The sequence below is a fragment of the Armigeres subalbatus genome, chromosome 3 (assembly GCF_024139115.2).
Source record: "Armigeres subalbatus isolate Guangzhou_Male chromosome 3, GZ_Asu_2, whole genome shotgun sequence".
Classification (NCBI taxonomy): domain Eukaryota; kingdom Metazoa; phylum Arthropoda; class Insecta; order Diptera; family Culicidae; genus Armigeres; species Armigeres subalbatus.
The window spans coordinates 421,049,720-421,072,171 of NC_085141.1; the positions used below are offsets into that span (position 1 = coordinate 421,049,720).

The window sequence follows — 22,452 nt, forward strand, 5'->3', positions numbered from 1 at the left end:
ACTTTTCCACTCATCCTAAAAGTTTAACGTATATTAATTATCATGTGATTTCTTTGATTTATTCTGGATTTTTTGAAACATGTTGCGAAGAGTTTGGTGGCAAATTAAAGTCACACGATCAAAAATACGAGCGAAAAAAAATCGTGTAAAAACAAAATCCTGTGTACAATAAATTTACGATGGACCTACATTAGAGCAGGGCGCAACTGAAAAAAAAACATTCAATTCATCTAATCAAGTAAAATCAAGATTCTGGGATCCCGACCAAGCGGAACTGGCCCAGCCAGCCGCGCCCATTATGTATGGAAATTAGTGTGGAAAACTATGGATTTCTGAAATTTTGCTCTTGGAGGTTAGGGCTGTTCGGGACCCCGAAAGGCTTTGAAAAGACATTGATTTGAAAAAAATAACCCTACTCTTATATAGGTGTATTTGAAATAACAACTGCAAAAAACACATTATTGGGTTGATCTCACCAAATTTGATTCCTTTCCAACATCAGTCATTTTATGATCCGACCACCAAGATCCAGGAAACTTAAAGTAATATACACTTCACAGTAGCAGCACATACATTTCTTCTAATCTAAATCTAATCGTCAAAACGTACGACACTTGAACACTATATGGTTTATCGGAATAATCGCAATCATAAACGACAAAATATTTGCAAAACACAAATGTTGCGAAGAGGTAATCGGAAACCGAATCTTTCAGCAGAATTAGACAACTCATCATTTGCCGATTGATCAGCTACAAAGCTAGGAACATTTATTATTAAAACATATAAATTATAACTAAATAATACAATAAAACACTTACATATTCGGTGACAGAATACACTTCAGATCATCTCTTCACTACTATTCAATTGCATCTGAGTGAGCAATTATGTCAGATAAACAATAGCTTACATTTTTTTTTTTTTTTTTTTTTTTTTTTTTTTTTTTTTTTTAACTAATTTTATTTGCTAATTATCTAATACATGCATTCATCTCTTAGACTAGGTGTTCCGTGTTTTCTAAACACTATCATCCTTATTTGCTATGTTACGCTTTTAGTTATTATTAATACATTTCAATTGCCTCTGGCAGTTAGAATTTTTTCCTCTGGTTGAATTGAACCATGTAGGAATTACAATGTTTTCAACTTAAACTAAACTTAACCTATTTTATACTAAGGGTACACGGAGTTAATCGTTGCAATAGAAGATTGCAACGATTTTTATCTAAAATTGAAATTATTTTGTTGGACATTTGTTGCAATGTCTCAATATTAGAAATTCTATGAAGTTCATTGGTACTATACCACGGAGGCAACTTCAGAATCATTTTCAAAATTTTATTTTGAATCCTCTGGAGTGCCTTCTTTCTGGTATTGCAACAACTAGCCCATATTGGCACAGCATACAACATGGCAGGTCTAAAAATTTGTTTGTAAATCAAAAGTTTGTTCTTAAGACAAAGTTTTGATTTTCTGTTTATCAAGTGGATATTGACACTTAATATATTTTTTACATTTGGCTTGAATGCCTTCAATGTGACTTTTAAAAGATAGTTTTGATCTAGCAGAAGTCCTAAATATTTAGCTTCGCTAGACCAATTAATTGGAACCCCATTCATAGTGACAAAATGTCTGCTAGAAGGTTTCAAATAAGAAGCTCTCGGCTTATGTGGGAAAATTATAAGCTGAGTTTTGGAAGCATTCGGAAATTTTCCATTTTGCAAGTAAGTGGAGAAAATATCCAAACTTTTTGCAATCTACTACAAATGACACGAAGGCTTCGCCCTTTGGCTGAGAGGCCCGTGTCATCTGCAAACAAAGATTTTTGACACCCTGGTGGTAAATCAGGTAAGTCAGAAGTAAAAATGTTATACAATATGGGCCCCAGTATGCTGCCTTGGGGACACCAGCCCTTACAGGTAATCTATCAGATTTAGTATTCTGATAGTTTACCTGCAGCGAGCGATCTGATAAATAATTTTGGATCAGTTTAATGATGTACAGAGGAAAATTAAAATTCATCAATTTTACAATCAAACCTTCATGCCAAACACTGTCAAATGCTTTCTCTATATCAAGAAGAGCAACTCCAGTCGAATATCCTTCAGATTTGTTGAGCCGAATTAAGTTCGTAACTCTTAATAACTGATGAGTGGTTGAATGCCCATGGCGAAAACCAAATTGCTCATCAGCAAAAATAGAATTGTCATTAATATGAACCATCATTCTATTTAAAATAATCTTTTCAAACAGTTTGCTTATTGAAGAAAGCAAACTGATTGGGCGATAACTAGAAGCCTCAGCTGGATTTTTGTCCGGCTTCAAAATTGGAACAACTTTGGCGTTTTTCCATTTATCTGGAAAGTATGCCAATTGAAAACATTTGTTAAATAAATTAACCAAAAAGGATAAAGAGCTCTCAGGAAGTTTTTTGATAAGTATGTAGAAAATACCATCATCACCCGGGGCTTTCATATTTTTTAATTTTCTAGTAATAGATCTCACTTCATCCAAATTAGTTCCCAACGAAGGATCAAAAACATTATCTTGATTGAGAATGTCTTCGAAGCTCCGTGTAACCTGATCCTCAATTGGACTAGTGAGACCTAGACTAAAATTATGGGCACTCTCGAACTGCTGAGCAAGTTTTTGAGCCTTTTCGCCATTTGTTAATAAAATTTTATTTCCCTCTTTAAGCGCTGGAATTGGCTTTTGAGGTTTTTAAGAATTTTGTTAATTTCAAAAGGGTTTCGAACTGGGATCCAACTTCGAGACATTATTCTCAAAGTTGGTATTTCTCAGAATAGCGAAACGTTTTTTAATTTCATTTGCAAATCTCGCCAAATAACTTTCAACGCGGGATCGCGAGTTCTTTGATATTGCCTTCTTCTCACATTTTAAGACGGATCAGTAGCTGAAGATCGTCGTCAATAATAATGGAGTTGAATTTAACTTCACATTTCGGAATTGCAATGCCTCTGGCTTCGACAATTAAATTTGTCAAAGATACGAGCGCATTTTCAATATCACTTTTGGTATCGAGAGGAATATCAACATCAAAATTCCTATCGATATATGTTTTATAAATCCCAATCAGCTCTATGATAATTAAAAGTAGAGCTGATTGGATTATAAATCTTCTTGTGAGATTTCAAACGTCACAGGAAGGTGATCAGAGTCAAAGTCAGCATGAGTTACCAATTGGCCACACAGCTGACTTGAATCCGTTAAAACTAAATCAATTGTAGAAGGATTTCGACTGGAAGAAAAACAAGTTGGTCCATTGGGATATTGAATAGTATAATATCCCGCAGAACAATCTTCAAATAAAATTTTACCATTGGAATTGCTTTGAGCATTATTCCATGAACGGTGTTTGGCATTGAAGTCACCAATTACGAAGAATTTTGATTTGTTGCGAGTCAGAATTTGAAGATCAGCTTTCAACAAATTCTTTTGCTGCCCATTGCATTGGAAAGGCAAGTAGGCTGCAATGAAGGAAAATTGTCCAAAATTTGTTTCAACAAGAAACTCCCAAGGTTTCAAAAACTTTGGTTTCAAACGAAGAAAATAATTTATGTTTGATACGTCTATTAATGACAATGGCGACCCACCACAGGCGCTGTCAAGACGATCATTTCTTTAGATAAAATAGTTTGGATCTCTTTTAATGGAGAGTCCTGGTTTAAATACGTTTCAGTTATAATGGCAATATGCACATTATGAACTGAAAGGAAGTTGAATAATTCATCTACCTTACCCTTTAGAGAGCGGGCATTCCAATTTAGAACTTTTACACAATTATTTGGATCCATTGATACGGAGTCCGATAACAATTTTTGTGTGTACTTTTATACCAACCTGAACAGCTTCAGGAATGGTATTTGCTTTGAACATTGCATCAATCATGTGATGCAATTGTTCAGTTAAAAACTCAAAATCGGAAGCAGTCATGCTACCTGAATCGACAACATGACCGTTATTTTCCTTTGGGACATGGGTATAAACCTCATTTTGAGAAGAGAAATTTTGTCTCCCAGCAGCGATGTTTGCATACGTAGGTACATTGGAAAAATTGGAATTTACTGAAGTGCTTGCTACCCGTTGACGAGCAGCAAAATTTGTTTGTGAATTGTGGTGGGTATGAATTGCTCGACCGGTAACCGGTTTCGAAATTTGAGCGTTTGAAAATTTCTACCCGTCGAATCTGGGATCCGATTGGAATTTCCCGTCATCAATTTTGCACGGGAATTCAAAACTTTTTGCGTGAAGGGCATTCCCAGAAATTGGATTTGTGATTGCCCCCACAGTTTGCGCACTTAAATTTATTGGAATCTTCTCTCACAGGACATGCGTCCTTGGCGTGAGAGGTTCCACCACAAATCATGCATTTAGCATCCATGTGACAATGTTTGGTTCCATGACCCCACTTTTGGCACTTACGGCACTGGGTGGGGTTTTGGAAATTACCCCCAGGCCTGCAGAAATGTTCCCATGTAACACGGACATGGGACATAATACAGGCCTTTTCCAAACTTTTCATAATATTTAGTTCACTTTAGTTAAAATGAACTAAATAAAATTCTTGAGAAATGCCCCTCTGGGAAGTACCAGAGCGAGATTTCTTTTTCATCTTAATTACTTGGACTGGTGAAAATCCAAGTAATTGAGAAATTTCAATTTTAATCTCATCCAGTGATTTGTCATCACTGGGGAGACCTTTCAAGACGACTTTGAACAATCGCTCAGTTTTGTCGTCGTATGTGAAGAATTTATGGCGCTTCTCAGTTAAATAGTGAAGAAGACGTTTGCGATCGTCAAAGGATCCCGGCAAAACGCGGCAGTCACCCTTCCTAGCAATCTGAAATGAAACCTTGATCCCCTGAAGGTTACTCAAAATCTCATTCCGGAAGCCAGAAAACTCGGCAACAGATACCACAATTGGCGGAATCCTTTGCTTTTTCGCATGAATCGAATCACCTGGGCCCATTCCCATGGGTAGATTCGATTTGCTCAATTTCATCATTAATCAAATCGAACTGATTGCTCAGTTCGATTGGAGAAGAATTATTTCCGTTATTAGAGTTAGAAGGAATATCTGAATTCTCCAGCTTCCTTCTATTTTTTCCGCGCTTGGGCAGGACGGTCTTGAAACCTTGTTTCTTTGAAGGAAGTGGAGAATTCAGAGACTCCCCCTTCCTCTTGTTTTTGTTAATACTCATTGCTGAGCGTGGAGACGTGACCTTCTAAGAGGTTTTTTCCCAGAACGGTGTCCCTGCAGGATTACCACCGCTTGTCGGAATTTTACTTCCGCAAACGGGTCCAACGTAAAACGAAGGCACGGGTCCTTGCAAAGATCGTAACGGGATCAGTGGGTACAAATAGCGCTAAGAAGCACCGTTGAAATTAAAATAGCTTCGGGTAGTATTAAAAATTTCCTTCCGCAAAGAGAGAAAGAACCGCACAGCACGAAAGCACGATGCGGTCTGAACAATAGCTTACAATTAAGACGCGTTTAGGGATGATCGATTTATTTAAATCTATGGCGCGTAAATTTGCGCAACAACAAATAAATGAAAAATGTAGGATTCTGAGACAGCCGAATGTTCCGAAACCACGGATGAGCGGAGAAAAAAAAACACGGACGCAGAAAATTTTGAACGTCTTTGCGCGGCACACTACGATCTCCGTTGAAGTCGTCTGAATACATGTTTGATGTATATGACTTAAACTAAAAATTTAATTTAATTTAGAGTGTTATTCGAAGAACATACTTGTCAAAACCGTTGAATTCCCGCCAACCATCATAATCATTATCATCGTTCATATCATGTTCTTATGTTCGTCTCTAACGAAATCAACACACAAGTGGCTAGCTTCTCGCATACCAGTAAGGATACAACATTTCTAAATGGCTCCGTACCATAAAATACATCATTAAGCAGCATAAAAGATATTTTAGTTACTAGATAAAGATTGTCGCTACTGTTCCCTTTGTTCTGCTGTCCGAAACATGTGTGGTACATACCTGTCAAATCGTATGGATTTTCCTTCTTTGACATTTAGCTCCCCTATCCTCGCCAGCAAAAGATGTTCCGGACAGCGACGACAGCGACAATCTTTATCTAGTAACTAAAATATCTTTTAGCAGCATCGATATGGAATGACATCTCAATCATACCTCAATCAGCAACCCTATCATCGCATCGTACTCCCCCGCTGCCAATCGTATGCAACCCTCCCCCTGCTAATACCTCAAATTCTCACCAATCCGAGCAAACACCTAGGCTGACGGCTTGAAAATCCTTCCAGGCACCACAAATTGATTTCCCTGTCCTTCTTCCTACGAACCGCGTTTCTCTTGAAATCCCTCCTTTTTAGTCCACGTCGGTGTCTGCAGCTTCATAAACATCATCGAGACCATCATCGTCATCATCATCATCATCGGGATGCAACCTCTTGAATCTTCCTGTGGCTTCCCCATCTCCACTGCCGTCGTGTGTATGCAGCACCCTCTCGTGTGTCCCATTGAAGAACGGCAAGGCACGGATCCAACAAACCGGAGAGGCTTGCAACATGTACATACGTCACACGACTGTCGGTCGATAACCCTCATACCCGTTTCTGTTGGGTTCGGCTCAGTCAGACGGACCGACGTCGGTAGGTCTGTCGGTCGGTTGGCTGATCTGTTCTCCTCCCGTTTAAGGATAATGCTCTTCTAGCTTAAGGATATTGCCCTGATTAATTAGGGATTCAAAATATAGATACCAAGAGCAACGTGTAGCGCACTAAACGAGTTGTTTGATTGATTTCTTTTTCAATTTATATCGGATGATAGGGGACCGAAGACATAGGAGAGAAATCTCGGTGCCCTTCAGGTTGTATGCTCATTAATCGAAGCGAAAACTAAGGAGTGGTAGCCTTGAAACATTATATTTAAATCTTTTACCCTATCGCACTAGTAGCCACCGTACTGTAGATGATGTAATTTGCTGTTTCAATTTTCTGTCGAGATGTTCCCCGAATCGAGTGCGCACGGGATGGCCCACACAGAAAGGGTGTGCCCGGTATCAGGATAATCGTTTTCCAAGGCACATGTTGTGAAGGACTACACGTGGCAAGTAGCGTGGAATAGAAATTCCTTTGCCGTTCTGCGGAAGGTAGAGTTTATCGACCGTGTGTGTTTGTGCTCTACATCAAAAGGGAAAACATAAATCCCTCATTTTAAACGACCCCGATGATGCCTAATCAGCGTCGTGTATTTCGCTCGCGTGTTTATGCAAGGGTCGACCCTCAGAACTTCCATATCATTGCTGCTGAACATTCTACTTTGCAGTGTAGAGGTTGGATGTGACCATTGCACTATGAACAGGTACCTCAGGCAATGGTCAAAACGTTAAATTGATGTGGAAAAACATTTTGAAAAGCTTTACAAAAGTAGTGCAAATGCATAAACAGGTAGGGGTAATGACGGCTTTGGCAGATTTTGTTCTATTATTGACAGGGGGGTTTTTATGACTGATTATGCTCAAATTTGGCCCAAACATTTTTTGCATATCAAAGAATATTGTGGCCAATTTTCATAAAATTCGGTCGACGAAAACCCCCCTGCCAATAATAGAACAAAACCTGCCAAAGCCGTCTGTTCCCCTACATGCAAGATGTGTTTTCATCTGCCATACAAACACAATGATCTAAAAGAATCTTCCCAAGAATGTTCAAAATAATTTTCATACATTTTCCGGAACAAATTAAAAAAAAATTAGCGGAAATCCGAATACACTTACCAAGTGAATTCGAAGATATTTTTCGAGGAAATTCAAAGAGTTTCCCCACGGAAATTTTGAAGAATTCTCTAAAGAAATTAAAAATAATTTGCCAAAAAAAAATTTCGGTGGTGTTTTCCTTGAAAATTTGAAGGAATTTCCAGAGGAAATTCAAATAAATTTCCCGAGGAAATTCGAAGGAACTTCCCTAAGAAAATAGAAGATATTCGAAGGAATTTCCCGAGGATATTCGAAGGAATTTCCCGAGGAAATTCGAAGGAATTTCCCGAGGAAATTCGAAGGAATTTCCCGAGGAGATTCGAAGGAATTCCCCGAGGAAATTCGAAGGAATTTCCCGAGGAAATTCGAAGGAATTTTCCGAGAAAATTCGAAAGAATTTTCCGAGGAAATTCGAAGGAATTCGGGAGGAAATTCGAAGGAATTTCCCGAGGAAATTCGTAGGAATTCTCGGAGGAAATTTGAAGGAATTTCCCGAGGAAATTCGAAGGAATTTCCCGAGGAAATTCGAAGGAACTTCCCAAGGAAATTCGAAGGAATTTCCCGAGGAAATTCGAAGGAATTTCCCATGGAATTCCGATGGAATTTTCCATGGAATTCCAAAGGAATTTCCCATGGAATTCTGAAGGAATTTTCCGTGGAAATTCGAAAGAATTTCCCCTAAGAAATTCGAAGGAATTTCCCCTAAGAAATTCTAAGGAATTCCCCCTAGGAAATTCGAAGGAATTTCCCCCAAGAAATTCGAAGGAATTTCCCCCAAGAAATTCGAAGGAATTTCCCCTAGGAAATTCAGATGAATTTACCGAGGAAACTCGGTGGAAGATTCAAGGAAATTCGAAGTAGAGTAGAGTGGGGCAAGAGTGCGCTTGGGGTAAGAGTACGTTTTCGATTTTTTGAAGTAATAAAAAAAGATAAACTAGCAGCACTGCATCAGTTTGACAGGTATTCTGGCCAACTATTATCATGTGTAATTGTAAACGATTTGAATAAACAACAAGGGAGATATGGAGTTAGATAACTTTTTGGTCATTTTGCTAAAACTAATTTGATTTCCGCAACTAGTATTTCATTACCATATATACGTTCAATCAGGTGAACATTATACCATTTCAATAACCTATTGTATAGAGTACTTTATGGTGCAGAACACCAATCCGGTTAGTTTTCCAAGAAGTCAAAACCATTACTTGAATAATTTTTGGGACTGTGGGGTAAAAGTACGCAGGAACCGGTGGGGCAAAAGTACGCATATGAATCTTCAAGTTATGATGTCAAACCCGTATCTCCGGCCGAAATAAGACTTCTTCCAAAGCGTAAAGATCCACAACTAAGAAAAAAGGGACAGAATTCGAATTTATCACAAGTTTTTAGGATAAGTTGAAGTAATTCGGTGTTAGAAAGGAATTAGCGAACAAAGCACTGCAGCGAAATAATGAAATTGTATTAGGACTTGTTGTACACCTAAACATAGTACGAAAACACAATTTCATCTAAATGATAATTTCATTTAATCAAAAGAAACATTCATAAATTACGCAACGTTTAGCTGGGAGGGGTTGCGAGATATATGACGATCCATATAATTTTTAGAGGATTCATACAAATAATGTAAGATAGGGGGGGGGGGGGGTGAGTGATGAAATAGCCAAATTTTACGTTACGTGATTGGTGGACTTTCTTTAAGGAAAATACCTTTGTATACACCACGCGAAACCTGATAAATATTTTTACCTCTGTAGTTTTTTGTATATATAAAAAACAATGGTTGTTCGAATGAAAGTGCACATTTTTAGGACCCCCTCCCCCTTTAAGAGTTACGTAATATATGCTCATTAAACATCAATTAAATGTTATTAACTTTTATTTGTGTTAATATATACTTAAAGCACATGATTGGATAAATGCGTACTCTTACCCCACCCGATGCGCACTTTTACCCCACCGGTGGGGTAAGAGTGCGTTTTTCACTTGTCTTGCAATAAGGGTTCTACTAAAACGAATCTCAATAATTTCAATATTTTTTCCACTGGGTAACATAAAGGAAGAGTATATGAATCATCGACACTGATTTGATATGCAGAAGCTTGCTTCATAAGGGTCACATGATCGATTGAAAACTAAGTGCGTACTCTTGCCCCACTCTACTCTAACTTCCTGTGGAAGGAATTTCCCGAAGTAAATCGAAGGAATTTCCCGTGGGAGTTCGAAGGAATTTCCCAAGAAAATTCGAAGGAATTTTCCGAAAAAAATCGGAAAAACTTCTCGAGGCAAGTATCGAGGTAATTCGGAAGAATTCATCGAGAAATTTTTTGAAAAATTTTCCGTGGAAACTCGGAGGAAAATTTAAGGAAATTCGAAGGAACTTCCTGTTAAAATTTGAACGCTAAGAAATATTCCAAGGAAATGCTAAGAAGTTTCCCAAGGAAATTCTAATGAAATTTTCCGAGGAAATTCGGAGAAATTTCCAAAGGAAATTCGGAAGAATTTCCAAAGAGAATTCGGAGGAATTTCCAATGGAATTTAGGAGGAATTCCCAAAGGAAATTTGGAAGAAGTTATTTGCAATTATGGATCTGTGTATGTGTGTCCAATCTATCCTCCACTGTCTGGTATTTTATGACCACTTCAAGGCCATTTTTGCTTATAATAAACTCTGCCTGTTTATGCTACCATTATCAATTGCCTAAAGGATCCATAAACATACCTGCAGAATCCTTGATCCTGCGCGAATTTAGTTTCAAAATTATAATTATCCTAATAATACCTCAGTATTCGTTAAAATGAAATAGTATTACATAAACCATATGGAAACAATCTAACCAAATTTGTCCACTTGCGTGGAACTTCAACCGTATTATGCCTGCGAATTCTGATTTAAAATGCGGTGCATTGCGAATAAGCTTCACTCACCAGCATCTAAAGCATCAGCCGACGTGGATGGATGGTCCTCGACAATGGTTTCTTCTGCACTAAAACAGCATACCACAATCACATTACGCGTATAAAAATTGGCTTTTGTTTTTTAAATAATTTCTGAGAGCCATCTTCAGCCAAAACGCAAATGAAAAACGAGCAGCAAAAAAATGACATTCGTCGCGCGTGGCACACTAGGATCCTCTCTGTTTGCATCGAAAGTATGGACCTGCGTCGAAAATGTTTTTTTACATTGTGACTATCGCAAACACCAATCTCGATTCCTTACCATGCCCACAAAGATTACTCCCCTATTCGCTCGCTAACCTGATTTCCCCCCTCATGTTTTTCAGCCTTCGATGCGCCGCGAGGTAACCCGCTACATGGAACCCGGCCACTGGTTCCTGTCGATCTACAACGACGACGGAGACGCCCAGGAGATAACGTTCTATGCCCTCGTTGCCGAAGACATGACCCAGAACTGCCCGAACGGTTGCTCCGGCAATGGCCAGTGCCTGTTGGGGCACTGCCAATGCAATCCAGGCTACGGCGGTGATGACTGCAGTGAAAGTAAGTCCCTGTTCTATAGCCGGCTGAGAATAATGTGCGATGTCGGCGTGCTTAACGTCATTGTGCTTTTCTTCCAGGCGTTTGTCCGGTGCTCTGCTCGCAGCGCGGCGAATACATCAACGGCGAGTGTCAGTGCAACCCCGGCTGGAAGGGCAAGGAGTGCTCACTGCGGCACGACGAGTGCGAGGTTCCGGACTGCAACGGCCACGGGCACTGCGTCAGTGGAAAGTGCTCGTGCGTGCGAGGATACAAGGGAAAATACTGCGAAGAAGGTAGCTCACAAAATTTCAAACTGTACTTTCCGTGCCGAGTTGTGACAGAGGGGTTTGCATTTTTAATTTGCGAAAATTGCAGTTTAAAACCAAACCACCGTTCAGGGTGGGCTGGGGGCGTACTTATCTCTTTCTAGTTTTTTTTACACGATAGTTGAACCGCCGGTGCTCTGCTTGTCGGTAATACCCCGGTCTCAAGTGTGAGAGGCCATGTGAAAACCGAGAAGCGAACAAGATGCGATATAAATAATTTAAATTAATTACAAACTACGAGCAATAAGAGAGCACTGCGGTTTTGCACTACTCAAGTTTTTTTTATAGATAACAAGCAAGTTTCTCTACTTTCAGACATTTATTATTTATTTTCTTCTCGTTTCTGAGCCTTGTTTTTCATGCTACTGGCAACTATTTTTCCCACTTGGTCTCTGCCACTATCTGGCTGCCGGTGCGGTGATGGGGTTACAGTTTTTCCTAGACTCGTTTTTTTTGTAATTCTTATACATCGCCATCCAGAGAGGATTAACATTGCAGCACACGTTGGTTGGGCGCTTTGTCCACTCTATTGTCATCTCATATTCACACAAACGCAGACATTGCACACTTTCCCATAGAGACGGAGTAATTTGATTACGAGGCAAGGCACACTACCACTAGTACTGACCTAACCTAACCTCTAACACACAACACCAGTTATGCAACCCGGCGAGCTCCACGACGACGGTCACTAACGATTGTGCCATTGTTCTACTTCGTTTTCCTTCTATCTAATAGTGGACTGCCCCCACCCGACCTGCTCTGGGCATGGATTCTGTGCCGACGGAACGTGCATCTGCAAAAAGGGCTGGAAGGGACCGGACTGTGCCACCATGGACCAGGATGCGTTGCAATGCCTGCCGGACTGTTCGGGCCACGGGACGTTCGATCTCGATAGCCAGACGTGCACTTGCGAGCCGAAATGGAGCGGCGAAGACTGCTCGCAGGAGCTGTGCGATCTGAACTGTGGCCAACATGGGCGCTGCGTGGGCGACAGCTGCAGCTGCGATTCCGGCTGGGGAGGCGAGTTCTGCAACAGTAAGCTGTGCGATCCGCGCTGTAACGAGCACGGCCAGTGCAAAAACGGGACGTGCCTGTGCGTGACCGGCTGGAATGGCAAACACTGCACCTTGGAGGGGTGTCCGAATGGGTAAGATGATTGGTTGGATTTTTTTTTATTTCATGCTACGGCGTTTATGAAAAAGGATGCGGAACAGGAATGAGGAAAACTTAATGGTGAATATTTTTGCGTTTGTTTTCAGTTGCTCTCAACATGGTCAGTGTCACGTGAGCGGAGAGCTGATGTGGGAATGCCGGTGCTACGAAGGCTGGGATGGTCCGGATTGTTCGATGCCGTTGGAACAGAACTGTGGTGATAACAAGGACAATGACAGAGGTACGTGCCAATGCAGATGGTTTGATTTGACTGTTTGAGGTGATTAGACATTTCGTATTGCTTTATATGTAGAAACATAGATTTTAATGCAAAATGGACGAAAACAACAACGTCTGTCTGGCCAACATTCTCTCTAAAGTATCGAAAATTGATGAACCTTTTATGTTTATATGCTTCCAAGTAAAAATTAAAAAACGACATGTCGCATTTAACGTAAATGTTGCTAGAAAAAATACAAATTGTCTAAAACTGTATCTATCCATCGAGTAAAATACTTTTCTACTTGAATAGATTTATTAGAAACAGCGTTCATTTGCGCAACAATCTTATCCGTATCTACAAATCTTATTTTGATTGCTCAAGCCGTCAAACAGTCTCTGGGTTACCATCCATCTACATAATAAACACATAATTCTGACTGGTACGCCCATTACCATTTTAGATGGCCTTGTGGACTGCGAGGACCCCGAGTGCTGCGGAAGTCACTCGTGCAAAACCAGCCAGCTGTGCGTCTCGGCCCCGAAACCAATCGACGTACTGTTGCGGAAGCAACCGCCCGCCATCACGGCGTCCTTCTTCGAACGGATGAAGTTCCTCATCGACGAGGGCAGCCTGCAGAATTACGCCAAGCTGGAAACGTTCAACGAAAGGTAAGCCCTGCCTGAGACTTGTTTTACAACAAATTGTAAGCGCTGTGATGGAAGACATCGTTTCCGTTTCTGTTTTTTTTTTCGAATCCGTGTATTTTGTGTTCATTCATTGTTTCGGTTTTTCGAACGCTCAAATTCGATCCGATCGATTAACCAAACACCGACGTGAGTGTGTAAATACTAATTAAAACGATTGGTTTCAATGTCCGACCGCACCACCGATGGCTGCCGGAAGTTCTGGCGGAACAGAGGTGCGGCCCGGTCACTCGAAAGTGCAACACGGATTTTCGCGCTTTTGTTTGAATTTGATTCGTTTTTCTGTTCAGTTTTTATTCTGATATAATTGATACGAGAGATAGCTAAAAGGATACTATACTGATGTTATAATTATTATATAAATATATTATGTTGTGCCCCCGTCTATTTATACATCCTCCTGCTAATTGCCATTTGTTTTATTTTAAATGTTCCGCATAAATATTGTCGTTACTAACAGAGTGAGAGAAACAAAAAATGCAAAACCGTGAATCAGAAACAGGTTGAAAGTACCGAAGAGATGCGAGCCCCCTAAAGAGAATCATCAATTTTGGTGACGAAGCAAACGCGAAAAAAACCAAAAGTATTAATAGCACAAACAAATGCGTACATTATTTATCATAAATTAATTCATTAAATATTAACAAATTGAACCGAAGCCAGGCCATCTGCTCTTCAGGCCACCTTTCTCGACTTCCCCGGATGTCCAATCGGTTCAGTGCCCGCGATAATCTCCGGAAAGTAGCGATTTCCAGTATCGACAGTTGGTGCGAGCAGCACCATGCGTCTCCATCTTCCTGCCTTCAAGCTCCCAATTCTTTTCTCAAAACACCAACAAGCTCAAACTCCCGCCCGCTGGTACTTGGATTGTCATAAAAAATAATTTATACCAATCCCGTGATAATTATAACACCGCTTAATGCGATAATATTTTAATTATTGCCATTGTTGGTATTATTCCAGAAATCCCCGCTCATTGCGACACTGATTGCTGCTCGTTGGCCTCCCATAAACCGAAGTTATTGGCGGGGTTTTTGTTTATGCACCAGTCAAATTAGTGGTATGAAGCCGATTTCTCTATGTGGACGCATAACATGTTGCTTTAGTATTTGTTTTCCACTGATTGATGCTTAATCAATTTTCTCGCTGCTCGTTTGAATTGGAAATGAGCCATTTGTGTGGACGTCGGTGATGCTATTTGAATCATAGCATCGCTCAGCCGTCTCAGAAACCACGATGTTGCAGTCAAGTTCGTTCTCTAATTAGAACAGAGAACTTTAAGAAATTTCGAGAAACCTACAAGAAAGTTAAACACAGTATCGCATAATGGTACAATAATGATTATAATGTTCTTTATTCGTGTAAAATCTATCTTAAACTAGTGTAGATACTAGCGTTAAAACATTTAATTCAATACTAAATGAGAGAAAAACTGATTTTTTATTGTCAAGTTAATACAGGATACGATATTAACTGCATTCAGACTGGATGAGATTGTTTCAACTGTGCGGAACAATTATACCATTGATCCAACTGGTGTAATGTAAACAAATTAACTTTTGTGTCCAAAATCCCTGACTCATCTGTGATAAATCAGCAACCGATAGTCCACCAGTAAGCGCCAACCGAGGTCATCTTTTATTAACAAGCTGATAAATTATGGACCACTCTCTCATGAATGACGCCACGGTTATGCGTTTCGCGCCATATCGACGGCCAGAATTCTGACGAATTGCCTGGGCGGCTGACCCCCGTGTTGGAATTTATCTCAATTTCATACACGCACTCGCGGGGATCAACCATTTTCACAAAGTTAATCTCCGTGCATAATTTATGACATTAACTCCCATTCGAGCAGCGTTCGTCCCATTTTCCGGTCGAAAATGTCGCGCCTGACTTCCCTTTCGAGCCTCAATCAATTTACCGTTCCCAACTCGACAACTGCGGCTGGAACGAGAGAGATAAATATTAGATTGCATTTTGGAAATTATCGCATTTCGCCGATAATTGAGTTGAGGAGCGCTGGAGCGGTGTTAAGTAATTCCTCACCTTTCCCTACGCCGGATTTTCAACTGCATTTTCCATGCAGTTTAGTGCGAGCTTTAGTATTTTAGCAAACTTTTAACCAGACTAACCCAGCACAAGATCCATCGAAACTAATCAGAATAGACTCTCCCGCCCATCCAAACAATGACGAGCTTTAACCCACAGATTCTAACACAAATGCTTTTCTCCTTCATCTCTTTTTTCTTCTAAACTAACCTCAACTGTAATCTGTGACTGTGTGTGAATGTGCAGCGTTTTTTGGAATCATTTTAACGCAAGGTAAGAGTCCATCGGAAGAAATAACAAAACTCGCTCGAACCACAACAACTAAATCCCCAAACGTACGACGAAAAAAAACAGTCTACGAAACAAGAGATTTGCGGAATAGAATTTTTAATTAGTACAGTACTCTCTAGTAGAACACTCCCAGGTATTCCTGTTCCCACCTCCCAACCGAACTCCAACTAACAATTAGACACGTGAAAGCAACGCAAAAAGCATACTAACCCAAATGTACACTGCTCTAATGTTCGCTCTCTGGAAGCTGCAGAAGCAGAAACAAAAACCAAGCGCCGCTTCCTCTTTTGTTCAATGCAGTCATTTTCCATTCTAGAGAATAAGATCCCATTTTCCGAAAAAAAGGAAATACGGAACCAGAACCAGTCACCACTATTCATTATCTGAACAACCATCCACCCGCCCCCCGTCCCTCATTATCTCTTTAGTTTTGTGTACCGTGACGAATTTTATGTTTTATGTCGTACTTTTTTGATGAAAGAAAATGGAATGCTCATTTGTTTTTGTGTTATTTGTTATTTATGTGTGTATGTATGTAAATATTTACTGTTCAATATTTCTAAGAAAAAATACAAGCAAGCCGAAACGTCGAGACTGTCCGAAAAATGATGACATAGAAATCAAGCAGGTCATCCTGTCTGTTTTGGGTCGTTTCCAAAAAAAAAGACGCGTGTCAATCGTTCTCATTTCACGCTCCGCGAAGTTATGCAAAGTAGGGACTGCGTGTATGTGATAATCCACAAAGCGGAAAAACATAGTGCAGAGATACCTACCCGATCCTCAGTGTTTTTATCACGGGACCAAACAGAACAAAAAAAAATCTCGCAAATTAACGAAACAAGTTCGCTCTCGCATGGATATTCAGTTTTTTAATATTTAAACAAAACTGCCTCCGGTATGCAGCGAACGATGGAGCGCAGCCAGCACCCGGTGCGACAACATTCCGGTAGCGCAGAGGAGGCTTTTCAAGCAATAAGTTGGGCGATATTGCATAAATTTAATTTTTAACTTCAATTTTATGGAAACGCGAAGCCTGACCCAGTTTTGCGTCAATTGCCACCTCACTGGGATGGCGTTTTCCGTTCGTTCACTCGTTCGTTGTTGCCGTGTAACGAGATCACGTTTCGTTAGGTTTTTGAGTTGAGAATAGTTCTGCATCAGGGTCGTTGATGACAGTTGTGGGAATGATTGTGACGTCAATCAAATTGGGCTTGATTTTGATAACCATGGTCTCGCCTATGAAATGTTCTAAATTTGATTATGTACAACTCTTCTTAAGGGAAATCACAAAAATGGAGAATTTTGAAGTTCACAAAACCACAAAATTACTACTGCTTGTCCTTCTTAGTCAAAATGAAAATCTACATTAGGAAGATGGTAGCTTCGCTTTATTGTACTTGTTGAGGGAAATCTTCCCATAAATATGGATAACATTCCTAGGTCCATAAGCCTTTAAAACAAAACTCATAAAAAGCGAGTGAAATGTGAATATGAGTTATATTAATTGAGAATCACCGAAGAGTTATGCTGAAAATGAAATATTTCTCAGTACAGGCAGATTTTCAGAAGTAGACTGTTGATTATCCGAACGTTTTCATTACATCCGCTCCGAATGCAACCAATAATGTTTTAATTTATTCCATCGAAAATATATCGAATAATTTTCGAGCTGCGATACTAAAGTATCGTACTAACTACTGCACATTATTTGTATGACGTTCCTCTATTTGACTTGATCTCAACATAACAGCTTTGAATCTAGTCAAGTTGTATTCTTCTTCTATGTCTCTTCATTCCAACTGGAACTTGGCCTGCTTCAAGCTAAGTGTTCTATTAGCATTTCCACAGTTATTAATTGAAAACTTTCTATATCCGCCAATGCATGAGTATTAGGGTGGTTCAAAAAATCTATTTTGCTCCACAACGCTCATTTGATTCTGTATCATTTTCTGAGTGTCCTCCGTAAATTTGAGCTCATTAGGATTAAAACTGAATTAGCACAAGCCGTTTCAAATTTGCATGCAAATTAGTATGGGGAAGTTTATTTTTTCATTATACTGATTATGGCGTTTCGTCATTAAACGAAGCCTACATAGCTAAAAGGAATACTCAAGAGCTTTCACTCAGCGAAAACCGCATCTTAATTAATCTTTCCAACAATTAGCAATCGATTTTAAAAGGGATTGCGAATCTTTAGTCATGATCGTTAAACTTCTTTGAGGGCATCACTGAAACGTGCAGTGCAACATAGTATACAAAAACTTACTGTACTTAATCTACACAAACAGTACTCCAGCGACTAGGATGCCTTTGTTGATGATATCAGTATTTTCCTGATGTCTGAATGATCTTTTTTTTTTTTGATGAGGCGAGAAACCACTTCGTCCACTAATTGAACTTTTGTGGTGAACCTCTATTTAATATGTAGCATCAAATCAATAATTAATGATAACCAACTAGGCTTCTTGACGCGTCCTCCCCCAGTCAGGTGAGATGGCATTGATATAATCAACTACCCTTTTGGGATTTGCTGTCCAAATCTCTTCAGGTTGTATGTATGCACCATTTAAGATTTTGAACCTTCTTTTTTGTAATGCAGCACAACTGCAAAGCAGATGTTCCGATGTTTAACATTTCATGATATAGAAACGACAGATATCACTTTGAACCAGACCCATATTTTTCAAACGATAGCTACTCTGACAGTGCCCAGTTACTAAGCCCATGAATGTACTTAGAACTCGCTTGTTGAGGAGTTCGAGTAAGCTTTTAGTAATTATTGCTTTAGGCGTAATAAATCTTTTTAATTGAGCACATGTTGTGATGGCCATCCAGTTGGTCATCACCCTTTGCTCTTCCCAACATTAGAGTTCCATTTTTATCGTACAATACGATACACCACAGAAAGGCCGATAAATTGTAGACTTCTCAATACCACAGTGCCCTGGAAACCAAACCAAATGTACTGCATTTTTTGACATAGCGTTCGTAATAAGAGAATGCACTCGAAAACAAGCTTAGACGTACATTTATAAGTAAACAGAGCTTTGAGCGCTGCTTGACTATCGCAAAAATCCAAATATTTGCATGTCGGTACTTCCTAGGGACACGGCAGGTATTTCCGTCCATCGTCGTAGGGGCCAAAACCAACGAAAGCAACGTTCATTTGCTAGAATTCTACTATAGCAGAACGTTTCTCCTGGGCCTGTGATTTAGTACGCATGAGTTTTACAAAAAAGCGTCTCTTTTATTGGTTTTCGAGACTATGACGAACAGACGAAAATACCTGCCGTGTCCCTAGTTATGCAAATATTCGCATATTCCAATATCGCAAAGATCTGCGCCTGGAACACTGTTGTTCTGTGCTTTGCATATTAAATACTTTACTCTTTTAAAACGTACACAATTTTTTTAAAATGTACACCAATATTCCGAAAAATTACTGACAAATTAAGAAAGGTGGACTTCACCAAATAATTTTGATTATTTTCCACTCTGCAAGCCCGTTAAAACCGATGAAGACTGTCCCATCAATCCTGGTGATTGTACTAGTTGCATCATGTCCGCACGTCCAAGGTGCGTCAGTGAAGCCAATTGTCGCTTCCACAGCCACAGCTTCCTACAGCCCACAAAATAGCAAACCAAATTATGAAAGATCACTGATCAGGCGTCTCCATCAGCTGAATAAAAATAATTGTTGGGCGCATAAAACATCTATTTGTTCATTAATTTTTTTCCTCGTTTGATCCTTAATGCGGCTCTAACTTGATCAATTTTAAACCGATTTGGGTAATGAAGGCATCATTGGATGCAGAATTTTATATGCTTTTAGCTGCCGGGATAAGCAATGTCACTTACAACCCTCCCGAAACCGCGTCCTGTGACGTATCAAACTTCATGATTCTGCACTTCTGCCCTGGTGATTTAGTGATGAAGTGATTTACTACACCATTTTATTGCTGGTAACTTCGTACAATATTTTCTATTTGTGTCACCAAGGGCAGCCAAAAATAAGTGTTAGATAGTCGCCAAAGCAAATCAAATCTCCGCAGGAAAAAGCTACTTGGATCATTTTTGAAATTCTGTTCGTCATGTGATGAAATGGGCGAAGGATGCTTTGACGGAATGTGCTATTCGTATTACGGATAGCAATTCTAGACCAACATTTGAAAAGGGCGTAACAGCCAAAATTTATTCCTTCTGATTCTTCGTCTTCATATATAACTATATATGTGGGCAAAGAATCAGAAGGAATATATTTTGGCTGTTACGCCCTTTTCAAATGTTGGTCTAGAATTTCGCTCATCTATGAGAGCATTAATTCAAAAAAATCCCGATATGTGGAACAAAACATCATTGGGAAGCTGTTCGACGGAACCGTCACAGTAACCCAGAAAACATGTTTGCTTCCATTGGTCGATATCGATTGAATGGATGACATTTTATTACTAGACACAATATGAGCTGTGTGAAGGACCTCTGCTCATTCTTCCATAGCGGAACTTGACCAACTTTCACCTGTTCTTAGTAGCAATTGTAATGCTTGATAAGCTTGATCAATGTTGTCAACAATACTGGCAATTATCGCGATCGACATGCGAAATCGCAAACAAAGTCTTTCTCATTTTCAAGAGCCCAAATCACAAGCTTTGTTTTGAAATCTAAATTTCTAAATAATATGAATGGGTTTGACCAAGCAGTTTTCGGAGCAATGATACGGCTTGTTTATTATAATATAATGCCCTTTTATGAAGTAAATATCTAAAAACAGTTGGTTTAATTCCTTTCAATTTAAATGTTCTTCAAAAGGGTCGGAGAAAGCTACATTTGAATATTATGTGACATATTTCAATAAAAATGAGAAATACCAGCACCAGGTTGTCAACAATATTGTTTTCTGTGCGAACTGTACGAAAATATTGCAGACAGGCAAATATAGTATATTAACAATATAGTCCACTTCGTAAATCCTCATATATTAGGCAAGAGACAGAACATTAACACCATCTTGTGTCATAAAAGGCAACTAACGCCTAAAAACGATAGCCAAGGGGTGCGTTAATTGCGAAAATTACACTAATTTTACAATTTTTGAAAATTTGAATTACATTTTTTTAAATTTTATGTTTAAACTCAGATATCAAAATGGGGTCATGGGATGATTTCTAGCATATCATTTTAAAATGTTATGTTGCATATTAAATTATACGTTTAAGCACCCCTCGGAAAGTCTCTTCACTACATTGCTCGCCTTTTGTGACACCGCGGCGCTACTGCATTGTCTCTTCAAATCAGCCAGAGTGGACTATATTGGTAATAGAGTATATTTGATACAGGGATACTATAAAATGAGGCTTCGGATTTTTCACTCATATAAATAAAAACCCAGGATTGATCCAAACAGCGGAGTGCAATTTTTCCATGTTCTCCTGTGAGCAAGTGTTCGCAAACTATTTTTTTTTTCGAATAGAAAGAGGATAAACTCGTGAGCGCCGGCTTGCCGGGAAATTTAATTTTGCCCCTCTAAATTTTCCATCTCGCCACTTCTCCAGATAATTTTTACAAACATATTCACAAAAATGTAAGTCCGCGATGGGATTCGAACCCAAAACAATTTTAAAATGTTTAGAGCGTTCACTATAACCACGCCACCATACGAACTGATTGAAAGCAAACAGATATACTGCTGTATTGAACCTACTACTTATCGTGACCCATCGTTAGATGTATTCAGTTTGGGAACAATTTTTCGTCGAAGTTTATCGCACTATAATTTCTGTGGATGATGGATAAATCTGTTGAGAGGTGAGTGAGTGAGAAATCCGAACTCTGTACCCACGTAATTACGTTGAGAGAAAATTCTACGTTGACTCTCTTATTCGATTACTAGAGCAATTTCCGTAGGCATTAAGCGAAAGTGTGGACAAATGGATACGTGGTAACTCATATTTTGGATTGACAACCTACTAATTCTACAAAACAGTTTATGTATTTGGACCCTCTTAGGGATCCTTTTTGTGATTACTCAAAGTTTGAATAACTGCTTCTAGCATTGACCATTTTTGGTTTGTTAACTCAATTTGGAGACACTTGCTTCCTCATTAGTAGCTCATACAAAAATTTGGCGAAAAAAATTCAAAATATACGATAAATAATACGATTCTATTTTTACACGGGGGATGCGTTCCGTGTAAAAAAAGTTTTTAGTTCAGATTTCTCGATGAATCATGCAAAATGGAGCAACTTTGCAAAATTTTTATATGGGATTTTTTTTTACACGGCCGTGTAAAAAAAATCCGTGTAAAAACAGAATCGGGTGTAATACAATTTTGTAGATTTAACATTTTTGAGGAAGGGTTGGCTCGAGAAATATTTTCAGAGAACATATCACAAAAAGGGATCAAGTCCCCCCAAATTCTAAGATTGCATGCACTATTGAGCTCCATAACGAAAT

The 22,452-nt window shown here is 39.3% G+C and overlaps 1 protein-coding gene across 9 annotated transcripts in view; it reads left to right on the forward strand.

Annotated features, from left to right (window-relative positions):
• LOC134227332 (teneurin-m) overlaps nt 1–22,452 on the forward strand; it is a 422,322-nt gene that overhangs the window by 380,195 nt on the left and 19,675 nt on the right. For 6 of the 9 annotated variants that reach the window (XM_062708724.1, XM_062708727.1, XM_062708725.1 and 3 more), the window contains 6 exons: nt 11,052–11,268; nt 11,346–11,540; nt 12,312–12,723; nt 12,836–12,969; nt 13,412–13,619; nt 15,954–15,980. In XM_062708724.1, coding sequence (XP_062564708.1) covers nt 11,052–11,268; nt 11,346–11,540; nt 12,312–12,723; nt 12,836–12,969; nt 13,412–13,619; nt 15,954–15,980 — 1,193 coding nt within the window. The remainder of the gene's footprint in view (nt 1–11,051; nt 11,269–11,345; nt 11,541–12,311; nt 12,724–12,835; nt 12,970–13,411; nt 13,620–15,953; nt 15,981–22,452) is intronic. The other 3 variants (XM_062708726.1, XM_062708732.1, XM_062708731.1) reach the window with 2 other exon arrangements.